Here is a 13160-nt window from a genome sequence, read left to right as displayed (position 1 = left end):
ATATGTATGAAGAAGGAAAAATCACACTCGGTTGGGTTAGATGGGCAACGGAGAGTCATCAAACAATGGAATACACATCCGTTTGTCCGGTTTGTGATCCGACCAGAACTTGTAGGGGATCCAATCGCAACAACTGCACGTTGGTCACATGATTACCGGTGGGATACAAACCAACCTGTAAAACAAAATGTATGAGAGTTGGAATCTGTGGAATTTCTGGGATCATTCCTTTGACCGAATAGAATGAAAAAGACTACCAAAAAGGAGATTCCAGGTGAGAACCTGGAATCGATCGGGAAAGGTAAGGCGCTCTTTCACCATGGAAAAACAATCGCCTAACTGCTTCGATCAGTTCCGAGACAAAGTTGGCTTTGTCATCAGACTGTAGTTGAACACAAGATGAATTTCAGGAAGTACCTCTGAACTGCGTCTCCAAACGGTTAATTAACGGTTCGTGGTCAGAAGTCCCCTTCGGTTCTAGCCGGAAAGTGCAACGAAAAAAAGCCCCCTCTCAACCAAGGTACCATCATCATCATCATCATCATCATCATCGATACTACTGATCGGAAGTCATCACTATGGACGAATTTGTGTTCAAAACAACGCAAAATTGACAAACAAGTGTATGGAATCGATGCATACACCAGAGAACACTCCTCCACAGAACTTGATGAAAGCAATTTGGTGGTGGTATACAGACCGTTCGATCTAGCAGACAAAGTTTTTGAAGGACGTAGGCAGTCAACCTGAACAAAGCTCACTCATGAAAAACGGTCTCATTGGAGTTATCTGGGAGAGCTGTCTATCTACCTTTTGGAGAGAGCATGTATTATCGATCGTGAGAACAGACAATAATCGTGGCACCTCAAGTTAATATTCATTGCAACACCGAAGCTAGTGACCCCCTATCATAAGGCCCTTTACAAAGACCATCTTGATCGTTGACGAACAAACCTAAAACGGTCCTATTCCGTACTTGACGAGAGTGATAGTTACTGGACAGAGGATAGTCGCAGTTGAAACCGCCGAAATTGATAGAGCTGGAACGGACGAGATGTGTCTTTTTTGGTTGAACTGTCGTCGGCTGCAATCACTCTGTTTTATATGTCCATCCCCATTCTATTGCTGAGTTCGCCTCACATACAGTCCATCATAGAGAGACTACCTAAGAGGAAGAGCGTGGTTCAGTGGAAAAATCCTCAAGAGCGACATGTAGAAGGGGGTCACTTTTTTGTTGGTCTTCTGATTTGGTCGTACACTTGTTTTTCGTAAACAGGCAAATATACCGGATTGGCAGCCCACAGGGGTTTATGAAAGATCACTTATGATATATTGCCCCATAAAATGGATTTAAATATTGGAGGAAGTTTCAAAAGGCCAACCACAGATGGTCTCATCTGCAAAATGGGGGAACTAATTTGGTTGTGGGCCAAACAGAGTTGATATCGTGATGTAGGACCTACAAATCGGTTGAGGGAGCAGTTTGGTCTTCAATTTATGGATCGCATACCGAAACGGTGTCAGCATATATGATACAGCAATAAAAGGCAAGTGGACGAATTTCACATGCTAGTCTTCGTTAGGAGATATCGTCACGAGGATAGTGGGCAGGTTGTTTTTTCGCGGCCTCTAGAAAGAAATCAATTGCAAGCCAACACTAGCAGGATCGGAATAAAATGGTTGGGGTAAGTAATATAGTGTTTTGTGGCGAGGTGGCTGATAGTTGCTTAGAATGATGTCGATCTGTTCGCCGTGTGACAACTGTCTTGAAAACGTTTCGTCAGCGCACCGAATACGCATTGAGGGAAACCCCTTTGGCAAGTCACCTTTGGTGATCCAATACACTATTGCCTTTAAACTTGTTTACAAGGAGCTGCAAGTTCCTCCTCCCCTCCAGAGAACTGTTGCGATGGATCGTTGGTAAACTCCGTTTCTTGTTGATCCAAACAATGACGAAGGGTTGCAGAGTCGGTCGTATGGCTAACGCTCTCAATAACCGCAAAAATATAGAGCTATTAAGTATGAGAAGTATGAGTTCAGTGCAGCCAGCCCCCCGCAACTGGCTTAGTTTTGACCCGGATTTGTAATTCTAAGCTCCTACTGGTGGTAAAACCCTAACGGATATCTCGGTCTTGTATGAATTGATTGATTTGAATACATCAAATCAATTCACTCTCGCAGCGGGAGTAGAATTCTTTTGATAATAAGCCGTCCAAGTATGATGATGAACCAACATGTCGATGGTCGTAAGTGAATGAATAAACTGTAACATAAAAAGCAAATAAGACAAGTTGAGTGAAAAAATAAACAAATAAGTGATAATAATAATTAACCAATAAAAATAGAGAGAAACTATCATAAATGGATAATAGTGTTCCTGGGGAATGTGTCAAGGAATTCGAGAGGGAAATCTGGTGTACCGAGGGACAGACAGTGGGCAGAACTGGTCGGTGCCGAAATGACGAATCACCAGCTCCTCGTTGACACAAAGTGTGGGAAGCGTGTTCGGTGGGATTCAACAGTGACGACGATAAGACTAGGTGTGTGTGTGTGTGTGCTTGACTCATCAAATACGACATTCAAGCTAAATTTGGATTTATGAACGGACTTTGGTTAGTGTCACTATGGACATTTCGCATGTACTTCCTTCTTTAAAGGTGACTTTGAATCAGGCTATATGCTAAGCCGCACTTATCATTCAAGTGAAACATGCCGAGTTTCAATTGAACGTCGTACCTTAATCCGCGATGCTCTCAAGTATTCTATGGTTTACGGTTACCCATCCTTTAAACACCACTGCGTGGAACAGCCCAGATATCGAGGTGTGACAGTAGCGAGCATCCGGTTGAGAACAAGAGGTCTAGTTTCGAGTGTCTTTAACCGTCGAGATTAGGGGCTGTTTGGTCAATACAGAGATACACGAAGACGGGATGACAAAGAAAGGATGTGAGCAGGATCATGGGGGTTCGATGAACAAGTTAGCTAGGTAACTAAAGTGGTTTTGAAATTCCAAGCTCAGTTCATGAGACGATTAGAGAGCTCTATAGGTGGTACGCAATTGCCCGCCTGCTGGTCAGGGTAACCAAATCTCATTTCGGAGTGAGCAACAGTCTCGGCGAGAGCGAAAAGCTGTCAGTGATATATTTCGGACTACTTGTTAGTAGGCTGAGAATGTGAAAGCTCTTACGCCTAGGACAGCTAAGCGTGATGAACAAGAGACCGCATAAACAGTTAGTAGTGAGATGTATGTATTGAAATTACCTGGCGCAAGCTAACCGGGGCAGAGAGCGAGAACGACTGTTCATAGTCAAATTCCAACAGATGTAGTATACCATCGGATGTAGCCACAACTATTTGTAGTGTTTTTTCGTCGACGGTGGGCGAAGCGTGATTGTTGGCGTCACGGAGGGCGCAGACAGCTGTGACCGTTATCGGAAGAAGAACAGGCTGGAATGGAAATGAGGGGAAATTGCTAATTTTTTTCAGCGTACTCAGGAAAGCAGATAGTTAGGATAAAACCACGCGTTGACGGGGAAATACCAGCAAGAAATGTTCAAGCTAGGTGCCCAAGTCCGTTCGATTTGTTTCGCTGGACAGCTGTATCACCTTAAAAGCAAGGTAAGTAGAGAGTATGAGCTTCGACACCTACTAAAGTCGTGTGAGCGCATTACTGTCTACTAATACGATTATTCCTAAAAGGCATTTCAAGGCTCGTGAAAACAGTATTACAGTGTGCACCTCTATTCACATCCTTCTTAAATAAGTAGACTCTCCGCAGCCCTGGTATCACTACTCTGATTAGTGCTTACCAAGGAACTTTCGCTAATCTCAAAGCCCAGCGGTAGCATAAAACATCAATCATGCTGAGATTCGAGTTACCGTTAACCGGCATGTGAAGCGCACGCCCAGCGCAAGCTGGATAAGAGTGGACAGGGAAACATATGCCTAAACAAGGCTTGCAGTTTATCGACAGGTCAAGTGACGACCGAGTTACTACCCTGGCTGTTCTTGTCGAGGATCCACCTATGGCGGCTGATCTTTTAATACTACCGAATCATTTTTATCGAGGTACAGGGATTTTTGAACTTTTGAAACACTAGCTATCCAGATGTATGAATTTCACAAGGCTAGACATTGATGAAATCTGGGGTGTCAGTTCGAATCCAATCCTGCCGTGGCGTCTGTCTCCTCGCATGCATTACATTTACTTGGATCCTTATTCAATGTCATTCAAATTCTACCACTCATACCTTATTAGGTGAATTTCTTGAAGACATGCAGATAAAGAGACACCTTTACAGTAAAGTAAGCACAATCCCCCAGTCGGTAGCAATAGATAACGCTCTTAAAAATGGAAGAAAGTCAATGATTTTTCCAAACTTTTGGCGAATTAAATTAACACGCTACTTCTTTTCTCATACGTTTTGAAAAAAATTGAAAATGTGTGTTTTAGGTCAAGAACAAAAGCAGATGTGGACAAATGTGCATACCTCCGACTTTGCCAGGACCACACACTGACGATCGATTAGGTAGGTAGTGTAGATCTCGTGTGACAGGGCAACGACCAAGTAGCACCTAGAGGATGTAGAAATGGAAACCGATACAGGGAAGCATTTGATAGATCACAATAAACTGTCGTTGCATGGTTGGTGGAAGCATGAATGTGACGAAAAGACTCACTCGCGCTGTCCGTTTATCGGAAGGTTTCCTACAGGTTCAATGTACTTGATGTTCCCCATCGAGTCCAATTTTGCATCGGGCCAGAGCTGGTTTAAAGTAAGCTAAAAATGAAAGCGAATGGGGGGACTGCAAATCAGCGAATCAGAATATGGATTTGGATGATGAACTGGATGAGGTCACCCATCAATATTTGTTCACGAAATGGCTATCGATATCCGTCATGATAATTCATCCAGTCGTTCGTACGGTATCGCATTCGAGTTCAGTTCAGAGGCACTGGTGAACTAGGACAACCGACTTTCAACATAAACTAACAAAGGGCAACCAGAATTGCGTTGGAATTTCTTTCTGCGTTTTTATCTCTAAAACAACATGTGAATGTTTTCATAAAGGAAACTACTCACAAGGTTGCTGAAAACTCTTCGATAGCCCACGACCGGTTCCGCCCTTCTGGGGCTCATCAAGTAGGCGCAGTCCCCGAGTTTCGGTCAACCTTATGATCAACTTGAATGTGTTATCAAGACGGGGGATGGCGGCGATATGAAACCACCTATACGGAATACAACCTCAATTGATTGATTTGGTAAACCACGATATTATCCTCTCGGACATTCGGGTACTTGATGAAAAATAATGGCTGTGTGATGCATAAGCGACGTACTGGACTCAAAGGATAGGGAAAACGCGTCTTAGCTTACCTTTCCGTCCTGTTTCGATAGAATTATTGGAGTGTTGGACGCCAATCCGACGGCCGATGTCGCCCCAAATGGATGCCAAGACGTCGCCCAGCACGCGCTGTAAAACGGGAGACAAGTGAATAGCAATTCGTGAAGTTAGGGGAAAGGTGAGTGAAAATGAAAAGAAGTCGAAAACAAGCGCTCCCCAAAAAGGCTTCAAGGAGAACACATTGAATTTGACGTATGAAGGCGCAGCGCGAGCGCCTCAATAAGATGACCAAAGTTTAAAGGAACTAATGGAGAGACCGCATCTTTTTACAGACACAGAAGCTGAGTATGTTTGTCCAGTCACAGGCTTTATTTTGTTTGTGCCTGGCAGTATCTAGAGGCCTTCATGATGCAGTCTGACTGAACTCCAGAACGGTTTGTGTACTTGCATCAAGGGGCGAGCTTTACCATCAGTAAATATAACTAGAAATTCTACGAAATTGATTAACCATCGAGGTGTACGTTAGCAACCGCTCAATCAAACCTTAGATGTGGTTGGGATCGAAAAAAATGCGGAAAAATAGTTCACCTTTCAATGGAAACCCACAGTGACGATTTACGACACGTCTACCCTTAGTACAACGGACCCTTGGAGACAAGATTTAGAGTTTAGGTGGGCAAATGATTGCCTTCTCATAAGGACAACCAAACGTACAACTAGATTTCACATTCGACCGAGAAAGTAGACACCGGGATAACATGAAGTCAACTGTTTGCGTAAATGCATCAGATTTATGACGCCTGATGAATGCAGTATGGGCGGTTTGGTCCCACTTTGAATGTGATCAACCCTGATGCGACCAGTGCTGCGTTTCATGTGTCTGGGTCACCGCAAGCTTATGCAATAAAATCAGCCGGTAAGGACAGTCCCACTGGCTCTAAAAAGTGGTCATTCGTGCTGACACAACTAGAAATAGGAGCAACCGTTCGTTGGATTAGTGTCTTGTCCACAAGCTTGAAGGGTTTTCTTCATCAGGGGACACGTTACACCGGCAGGAGCCGGATAAAATAATCGGAGGTTCCAGGAAATATAGATACACCAAAAATTATTTCAAGTGCCTGAGCGAAACAAACGGGATGTTGGGGTGGATGCACATCCCGAGGATCAGGTGAGTGAAAAATGGATAGGTTTCGAGTACTGCCCGAAAAAATTATCGGCATACCTGACGATAAGTCGAATCGATGAGTGAACCATTCTACTATTCAGACTAAGAAATCAGCTCCACAATGTACTTTCCATTCAAAGAGTATTGTGCAAACTGATGTGCCCTGGAAAGTGGAGGTTTCACACATAAATGTTCAACTAGATGGCTACCGATTTTAACATACCCCAGTATGGAAGACGCGTCCGTTTCGGAGACGTCGTGAGATAAAATAGGTATAACGAGTTCACTGCTTGATCAGTACAGTGGAAAAGGCGCTATTATTGAAGGACTTTGATGAAGTGCGAATATTCTCATATTTCTTTGAGAACCTCTTTGGGAGACCAGTAGGTACCTTGGCTAAGACCCTACCCCTCTAAAAAACTGATTTACGTGAGAACTACCAACGTATCACAGTTGCAATAAAGATGTTGAACATATGCTAGAGTTCCGGCTCTGAGCCAGTCCTTGAAAGTGAGCGCGAAACGGACATCGAAATCTGATTGGGCGTTGATTTATAGACCAATCAGAAGACGTGATTCGTCGAACCGATTTCATCAGTCGGATGCCTCGTACAGTCACGTGAAATCTAGACCGACTGTATGTCGTTATGCGCTCTAGGCACAATAGTTTTTTGGGGTCTCATACCTGCATACTCAATAAACCGTCAGTGCTGACGGATTCAGTCTCAGTGAAATTGGATGGGAAACAGCCAGACGCACGTGAACACAGTGAATTTACAAAGGCACGGTGCAAAGCTTTTTGTTTGTCAGCGCCTTTGTGATAAAAGTTTGACTTTTCGAAACAGGGAAAAGCTTGGGATAATTTGAGTATACCATTTCGACAAGCCTAACAACAGGTCCCAAATGGGGTGTGAAATGAATATGGTCACTTTAGTCCCCATCTGGGTGAACGGAGACACTGGGCTACACATTGTTGACAAGACGCAGCATGCTCGCTTCAGCTGGATTCAACCAAATCTCCTGTCAAAGCCAAATCCGTGTGCAAATGTGCTATACACTTCCAATGTTTATGCTGGACAAACTACTCGATGAGGATAGTAGTAGACCAACATAAATTGTTGTTTAGTATTTCATTGGAGCTGCTCATATTGTGTAATGCACTGTGTAATACGTGGAAGTATTAAGAGAAATAATTACCTTAGTGATTTGCGGTAAAATGACATAGAATCATACCAAATAGTGGCGACGAAATGGGCCAGTCTAACTGAATCCCTCTGAGCCTATGCAATTGGTTTTCTCGCCAGTATTTTTAGTATATCAGACGCCGCATCGATAGACGACCATTGACTTTGAAACTGTTTTCATCACTGATAGATGGCTCGAGAACATGTCATCCTGTCCAACTGTGTGATTATTGGTAGATGCTCGANCTTTGGAACTGTTTTCCTCACTGATAGATGGCTCGAGAACATGTCATCCTGTCCAACTGTGTGATTATTGGTAGATGCTCGACATAAGAGGGATAGTTTAGGTATCAGTAAATTTACCTTTTGTGGCGAATTTACTCCTGGTCAGGGGATCGGGATTTTAACAATCTCACAGAGCTTCCTAGAGCTTCCTATATTAAGGAAAGTAGAGCTTGTCCCACCAACTCTGACGAAGCGCGCACTACACATTGACCAAGATACTCAAAAGACAAGTGTGGTTATGGATGGTTCGTGGGCATAGAAAAACACCCATACAAACAAGCTATCAAATGAGTCAGCGGTCAGGGGGCACCGAAACTAACAGTAACCATCAGTTCGATAAGGAAAAATTATCTAGACGTAATTCAGCGGTCAGGGGGCACCGAAACTAACAGTAACCATCAGTTCGATAAGGAAAAATTATCTGTGTAGACGTAATACGCTACTCTACGTTCTACTTAAACCCAATTTGCATGAAATTAGCGAAAACTCATTTGCAAATCAATTTGGTTTCACGAGAGACTCAGCTGAATCTCTCGTTTATGATGTCTTCAGGCAACTGAATGTGTTTCACCAGTTCCGCTTCATATTTCAGTTGGTACGATATTCGACATAGAGCGATATTTGAATGGACGTAATATACTACTCATAAGGTTGCTGAAAAATCTTCGACAGCTCATGACCGGTTTCACCCTTCTTGGGACTCAACAGGCAGGCATAGTCCTCGAGTTGTGCGCGAGACTCAACAGAAACCCAACTAAATCTCTCGATCGTGATGTTTTTTAAAAAATCAAATCGCTTTGAAAATGAGTGAGTACTTCTGAGTAGTTCTACTAGGCATAGTCCTCGAGTTTTGCGCGAGACTCAACAGGAACCCAGCTAAATCTCTCGATCATGATGATTTTAAAAACATCAAATCGCTTTGCAAATGGGTGAGTACTTCTGAGTAGTTCTATTCTAGCTCCAATGGTCGTCAGTGCGACGTTTCTGAGGTGCGCAATGCTCAGAGACAAGCTATGTTCAAACCAAATCAGGGGGATTACAGTTAACATTTTAATGGTATAAATAAATGATACATATTTGCTTATGTAAAATTTGAACGAATCACAGTCCTGGTTAGTTCTCCCACAACATCGGGCTTCCATCACCTTAAGTAGGCAAAAAGATAACCTACAAACTGTGATTTGTTTGGATATTATCAGATGGCTTTATAGGTGCTTTTTAGTATCAAAATGATAACGTTATTGCAAAAAATATATGGCTTTATAAACGTTTCGCAACATGTGTGGAAAATGTGGGGCACTAATAGGAAGAAAACAGTGAATACCGACTGAAATAAGAATAGCGAACTAAAACCATGGCACAATTCCAAACAAGTGGGCGGCTTTTGAAGCTACTGACCTACCACCGAACAGATTTTAACCGCAACTCGTTAACTTGGACGTTTATGTGTAGTCTGATGCTGCCCACCAATGAGAGCATCGAATTCCACAGGACATTAATCTTCCGTTGATGTGGAGCCAACCAAAAAGCCTGGATACCAACAGAATGCTTAGAACAAAAGTGCTTCATCGTACAATGGAAATAGAACTCTCTGAGATGCCGATGGTCACGAATAGAATGACAGGCAGAGAACCTCTTCTGAAGAATATCTTACGATCACTACTGATTGGTTGTATGGGATCCTTCTGAACTACAACGGGTATTGATCGATTTTCTGAAGACCCATTAAGGAGGAGAAGGAGTACCGTACTGTACAAATTATACGCGTCAATCAAGTTGCATCACTCAAGTGCTTTCCAATGAGACCAATAGGACGAACATGGATCTATCATACTCTCGTATGTAACTCAGACGGTCGATGAGGTGGGTTAACGATGTGTTTTCATGCTACTGATTAAAAACGGACAAGGGCATGAAAGTGACTTGGGGAAAAACACACTAGGTTCTACAGCACAGTACACAAGAAGACTTATGCATAAAACATGTAGAGGGGGCACATGAACAGAGGAATAGACCACCTATTCTATTGAACCGTTTCACTGACCTGGAAGGGAGCTCCAGAGAAGAAAGTTTAGGCCCATTCTTGGAATCGAAACTCGGAAAACTCTTGTTATGCACAAGTTGCATCAGAGAGGCGTTCCCAAAGGAGGCCAGCAAACAAAAGCAGTCGGAGCTCGACGATATGGGTTCAAGTAATGGACATAGCTCAATTATCGCGTCCGAAAAAGAGAGGCTGTAAGGGATGAGACAGATTAAGATAGAGGATACATGTAGAGCTTATTCCTTCTAGCAGTAAGTGGGCTCGAACGTAAACAGCCGTTCTAGGGTGAGTACACGACAGATGTTGACGTCACCCACCTAGAACCACAGCGGATTATCTAACAAAAGCACACTGACAGATACACCAGGGCGCAAGTAACCAGTCTAAACAAATCACCACCTCCGATTACTCCACTCGTTTATTTTTAGAGATACTGTGAGAAGTGAGGCCCTCGCTCTGTTCAAAAAACGGTCCGCTTGGAATAATCAAGCATCAGATCGGAATAACGGACGTGATCCGATTGGTCAGCGCCCGGTTGGAATAATCAAGCATCAGAGCGGAAGAACGGACGTGATCCGATTGGTCAGCATGTTGACCAACCGGCGACCGGACCCAGCGCTTCCAGTCCATGAAAACGTCGGGGTGATTTTGCCGGGATTCTGCGATTGGCACCTTTTGTTTCCCTGCCACTTTCGTCAGTACATGGTGTTTAAAATAGTACCGCGCATTCCCCAATATACAAGATGGCTGTATGTCAAATCAAGAGGTTGTGCGTCGAAGGCAGCCTTCAGAAGTAATCTGGTCGACCTGGCTTGTCGTACGTTACGTAACGATTGTAGGTAATTCGGAATGAACCCTTTTCAAAACTAATGTAAAAACCTGAAACCCATTTCCAATAAGGTGCATTCAAGCTTGACTGTGTAATATGCAGAAGAATAAAGATTATCGCCGACATTTTGTGAATGACTCAGCCATCGATAGCATGATGAAGCCCATAAAACGTAGTAGTGGACATCATAAAAAACGAATGGACGAAATCAGTAGAGTGACCTTAGCGGAACAGGTCGTAGCACGAATTTCCCCAGAATGGAAATAACTGTTTCCAATTGCGTCAAATGCGGGTTCAACTTTGTCGGCTACTGTTATATCTGACTGAGTCGCCAATCTGTTATGTCTGACTGCTGTTCCCCGCCCCAGTGCCTAGTGCCAAAAAAGACTCCCGATTAGAAACACAACAGATTTATTGCGAACAAGCGAGTGTGAAAGCGTGAGTGCGAAAATGCAACGGTTTCAAGCTATTTTGTTACAGGGACACTGTCTGACCTTGGTCTGACTCGCACCGTCTGGCTTTGAAACAAGGCTGTCACACGCTGCATATTGAGGAGGCGTTGTTTGTCTGGTCGGCGTCGAGTGGAGTTGAGGATCTCACTAGATTTCGGGCATTCAGGAATGTGACCATCTTGATAGCTATGTTCCCCGAGAGGTCACTGTATTGGGCTCGTCTGAAGAGACGCACTGGACCTCCACTGCGTGCCTACTGTCTTCAGGTTCATTTGCATGACTGCCGTATCCAGAATCTCACATTCAAATAAACCGACTCTCTTTGGTTTGTCTGAGAGTAGCAAGACCAATACCAACAACGGTACTCCTGAACATTGGGAAGTTCCATGACTCCAATCCAGCAGTCATTTAAAATAGTTTCGTACTGCTAACCACGTGTAGTAACACTAACAAAAGTGCCAACGTCAACGACGTATCGGTGAAAATTACAGAACACCGGGAGCAGCATGCATTTAACCAATTCGCCCGTCTGTGGTGATTTTTGGCCTACCGGGAGGAGAAACACCCAAAAATTACACAGAGGCCTCAGTTATTTTAGATCCAACCTAGCTAGCAAACTTGGGCTGTAGTTTGCCGCATTCTAATCCGTTTTACGTGTATCGTGGCGGAAAACTAGTTCGTCCAGCAACATCTTGTTCTGACTGCAATGTTGAGCACTAGAATTGAATTCTAGAACGTACGGCAAGAATGTCTGATTTTTGGCCTACCGGGAGGAGAAACACCTGAAAATTACATAGAGGCCTCCTCAGTTACTTTAGACCTAACCTAGCTAGCAGATTTGGGCTGTAGTTTGCCGCATTCTAGTCCGTTTTACGTGTACTGTGGCGGACAACTAGTTCATTCAGTCTTGTTCTGTTCTGACTGCAATGTTGAGCACTAGAATTGAATTCTAGAACGTACGGCAAGAATGTCTCACCCAACTGTGCACGGATGATGTCTCCTCGTATGGTGACGAAACGTTTGCAAGCCGATTGCCAAGCTCCGCAAACAGATCAACAGCCACCGGATCAACAACCAATTTCCAAAAGCTTTCAATTTCTTAATCGACTAGCTGAAGAAAAATGCTTTGCTCAGGTATTTAGGTGTCATCAAGCATTATATGGCGTGGATATAAAATGCCGATTACGTCGACGACACTAACTAGACACTGGGTCACATAATCATCGATCGCATCAGTCAGCTCGCTTCTCTTGCTAGACCGCAGATGAATGTCTCCGAGATAAAATCATCTGGAACTGTCGTCAATATATAGAGGGGTCAACAGGCGGTCACCTTAATCGATTCTCCCGAAATTCAGCTGCGCAATCAAGCGGTCTGGTGAGGGATGGAATTGTTATCTACATGAAAGAGGTTACAAAGGATACATAGGAGATAAACGAGCAGCAGTATGAAACCCAATGTTTATCACGCGTCTGCTCAACCTGGCCCTTCTAAGTTGATGCTCTCGATAGACTACTGGTGTATGTGGCGTACACCAGAAGCATGAACAGATGATCATGTCAAATGTCAGGGAAACATCATCGCAAGTGTCCTAGAAGTGACCCACATTTGACGCGTTTATTGGTGTAGATTTATCCCAGGTAGGTGTGTGTCACCACAACTTTGCTTCGGACGGTCATGTCGCACGAAAGGATGGTTGAAGACTACGAATTCAACGAAGCATGCCTCGGGCTGCTCTATTCAAACGAAGAACTTGAACTCGCTTCTCGCAAACATTAGCGAATCGAGGTATTACCGAGGCCAACCAGGGGATCAACAGGGACGTGGTAGAAATCCATCAGAAACTGATGAAAATCACA

The 13160-nt window shown here is 43.8% G+C and overlaps 2 protein-coding genes across 2 annotated transcripts in view; one reads left to right on the top strand and one right to left on the bottom strand.

Annotated features, from left to right (window-relative positions):
* T265_00631 (hypothetical protein) overlaps window positions 1-13080 on the top strand; it is a gene marked incomplete at both ends in the record, with an annotated part of 17946 nt that extends 4866 nt beyond the window's left edge. Inside the window, 2 exons of the mRNA XM_009164459.1 lie at window positions 10449-10662; window positions 12946-13080. Coding sequence (XP_009162723.1) covers window positions 10449-10662; window positions 12946-13080 — 349 coding nt within the window. The remainder of the gene's footprint in view (window positions 1-10448; window positions 10663-12945) is intronic.
* T265_00630 (hypothetical protein) overlaps window positions 1-13160 on the bottom strand; it is a gene marked incomplete at both ends in the record, with an annotated part of 97546 nt that overhangs the window by 715 nt on the left and 83671 nt on the right. Inside the window, 6 exons of the mRNA XM_009164458.1 lie at window positions 1-175; window positions 3277-3447; window positions 4491-4575; window positions 4681-4781; window positions 5379-5475; window positions 10024-10212. The exon at window positions 1-175 is cut by the window's left edge and continues 715 nt beyond it. Of these exons, the coding sequence (XP_009162722.1) occupies window positions 59-175; window positions 3277-3447; window positions 4491-4575; window positions 4681-4781; window positions 5379-5475; window positions 10024-10212 (760 nt within the window). The remainder of the gene's footprint in view (window positions 176-3276; window positions 3448-4490; window positions 4576-4680; window positions 4782-5378; window positions 5476-10023; window positions 10213-13160) is intronic.

The sequence above is a fragment of the Opisthorchis viverrini genome, assembly GCF_000715545.1.
Source record: "Opisthorchis viverrini unplaced genomic scaffold opera_v5_6, whole genome shotgun sequence".
NCBI lineage: Eukaryota > Metazoa > Platyhelminthes > Trematoda > Opisthorchiida > Opisthorchiidae > Opisthorchis > Opisthorchis viverrini.
This window is presented reverse-complemented; position numbering and strand designations above follow the sequence as displayed.